The sequence below is a fragment of the Camellia sinensis genome, chromosome 10, assembly GCF_055761805.1.
Source record: "Camellia sinensis isolate YWXY chromosome 10, ASM5576180v1, whole genome shotgun sequence".
Classification (NCBI taxonomy): Eukaryota; Viridiplantae; Streptophyta; class Magnoliopsida; order Ericales; family Theaceae; genus Camellia; species Camellia sinensis.
The window spans coordinates 153,604,674-153,607,500 of NC_138970.1; the positions used below are offsets into that span (position 1 = coordinate 153,604,674).

Consider the following 2,827-nt stretch of genomic DNA (forward strand, 5'->3'; position numbering starts at 1 on the left):
GTTATAAATATTTTAAACTAAATAGGGGTGGTTTGGTCATTTTATTATGATTTGACATCATAAACAAATATTAATAAAAAAGTCAAAAGCCACTTTTTACTAACTTTCCAAATCATTTGTCTAAAAAAATCAAAAGCTTGGTTAAAAGCCAAAAAGTCAACTTTTTACAATCTTCCCAAAACGGTTAGGTTTGGGTTTGGGTTTGGGTTGTGTTTGAAGAGATGTGTTAGAGAGATGTGATGTAATTTAAATAAGATGATATGATGTAAATAGGATAGTGACTTCTTAATTTTTTTTAAATATGCCAAACCAAGCCAATAAATCTATTTTTTTTATCTTTTTTAATTCACATCAATTAACATCTCTTCTTTATTTTTTTACATATTTTTTTATAAAATTTTTAAAATAAATATCCAAATCACCCCTTAGTTTTTAGAAAATAATGTTTGGGACCCCTTTTAGGGGTCACCTATCACCCCTTGTCACGTGGCGGGTGGTGATTGGAGGAGAAGGAAAAAAAAAGAAAAAGAAAAAGAAAAAGAAAATGTAATCAATGAGAGAGAAAGGGGGTCAAAGTGAGTGGGAGGAAAAGGAGGATGAATGATTGTTGTAGTTTTTAAGCCCTAATATCCACATGTTGTAGTTTTTAACCCCTAATATCCACATGTCAAACGAGGGGAAAAACTACGCAGACTCGTCGCATTATTTCAATCCTCTCCAGTCGGATCTACCCCAAAATTCCGATTCCCCATTTTTCCACAAGAATCAAGATACCCGACCCTAGATTTCCTCCGGCGGAGAGAGAAACCCAAGTCTACCATGGCCACCGACTCCCAAGAACCCACTTCTCGCAAGCACCGCCGTTCCTCCTCCGCCGAAGATTCCGATCAGCCTTCCAAACGCCGCAAGCACCGCCACCACCGCCGAAAGCACGGTGAGGTCGATGCCAAAATCGAGGAAGGAGAGGAGATTTCTCTTCTTCTTCCTTCTCCTCTGCCTCTTTCTATTCTTTCGGGATCGAATTCTCGACCTTGTTACGATGATATGGAAGAAGGAGAGATTCTCGAAGACGAGGGCTTTGGCGGTGGTGCTGTTGTGAATATGGTCAAGAACAGAACTGATTCTGATCATCACAACATGGTGAGTTCAGATTCCCCTTACTCTATTTGTTTAAATTTTAATTTTTAAAAGTAATCTGTTTGGTTGCTGAGGAAATTGAGGAAAAGTATACGTAAAATTTGTTCTTTATACTCATTGGTGATTCCAAGAAAACGAAAAACTTGATTCAAACAAGACTTAATCGAGTTGGTTACTTTGTTTAGGTGGATAGAAAGTTGATTTCTCAGCAACCAAACGGAAACTATATGTGTTGATTTTATTAGAGTGATTATATTGTGTACTGTGTTCATAATGACATTGTTAAGAGTAGATTGGGTTTCTCATGAATATGTTAGAACCTGCTTTTACCACAGTACCACACAGACATGGGACATGTATTCCGAACAGATTTGCACCCTTCTATTGCATTTTTTTCCCCTGCAGAGTTATTCAATGCATTTCCTGAAGACTGATGGCTTTCAATTGATTTGTAAGAGCTAGTTACAAGGTTTCAATTCTTTGCGCATTTTTTTAGCCAAGATGCTTTTTGTTGACCTGCTGTTCTGCGGCTTACTTTTGCCTGGAAGTTGTGCATTTGATCAATTTATGTATGGTTTGTTTTGCAGGAAGTTCATGGAGCTCAAAATGAACTTGGACTTAATTCTAGTGTTCCACCGGAAGGCAAATTGGATAGAAGTGGTAGAAATCCAAAGTCATTTGGTGAGGACAAGAGCGTCGAGGATTTAGTGATTAATGCGACACTGGATAAGTATGTAAATATGAATGATGGTAGTAAAACCAATAACGCGGTTGTTTTTGGGGGGAATTCAAGTTCTGAGCATTACAATAATGGGGATATTGGACGGGAATCCCTTAAAGAAGACTCTTGGCCACTTACAGGATCCCAGTCTCCTGTTAAAGGAAGTTGCAAGCAAAAAAGCTACTTTGATGATGAAATCAATTTAAGAGATCGGAGAAAGTCATCGTCAACAGAAAACAAAAGGGACAGACACCAAAAAACACCACGCTTGCTTTCCCATGACCGATACCATGATGAGGATCGTAGAAGGAATAGATCGAAGTCACATGATCATGCAAGGGAAAGGTCTCGGTCACGAAGTGTTTTAGAAGAGGCTTCTCTTAGGAAAACAACACTGCACAATGATGCTGCACATTATATGGGTAACAGAACTATTAGTGATTCAGATGATGATAAAATGATTGGACGCAATCGGGACAACCGACATGACAGTAGAGATTTGCTGACAGATAAAGAAAGGGAACGTAGTTCTAGTTATAGCAGATATTCTAAGCGAGTGGAAAGACACCACAACCAAGAGGCTCAGGACAGGGAGCGGGAGGGGAGTTGGGAGACTCGGGAGAGAGAAAGGGATGTAAGGGTGATGGAGAGAGATAGAAAAAGAGAGAGGGAACAGGACCGAGACAGGGAGAGGACCAAGGAGAGAGATAGGGAGAGACAAAGAGAGAGAGGTAGGGATAAGGATAGGGTTAGGGATAGGGAGAGGAGGACAGAGAGGGAATGGGAAAGGGAGAGTGGAAGGGATAGCATTAGAGACAGAGAAAGGGATAAAGAGAGTGATAGGGTTAGCAGGCACCGTAATTGTGAAAAATATGTTGATGATTGTTGTGATGATCGAGATAGGTATTACGATTACAAGCGATGGAGACATGATGAAAATGACAACAGGGCCAGATCCAGGAAAAATGA

The 2,827-nt window shown here is 39.7% G+C and overlaps 1 protein-coding gene across 7 annotated transcripts in view; it reads left to right on the forward strand.

Moving 5' to 3' along the window:
- Positions 1–640: 640 nt before the first annotated feature.
- The window catches only part of LOC114286028 (uncharacterized), an 11,605-nt gene continuing 9,418 nt past the window's right edge, over positions 641–2,827 (forward strand). For all 7 annotated transcript variants that reach the window (XR_014342771.1, XR_014342773.1, XR_003637385.2 and 4 more), the window contains exons 1-2: positions 641–1,140; positions 1,725–2,827. The exon at positions 1,725–2,827 is cut by the window's right edge and continues 63 nt beyond it. Coding sequence is in view for 1 of the 7 variants with exons in the window: in XM_028229117.2 (XP_028084918.2) it covers positions 820–1,140; positions 1,725–2,827 (1,424 nt within the window). In the remaining 6 variants the exon portion in view is untranslated. The remainder of the gene's footprint in view (positions 1,141–1,724) is intronic.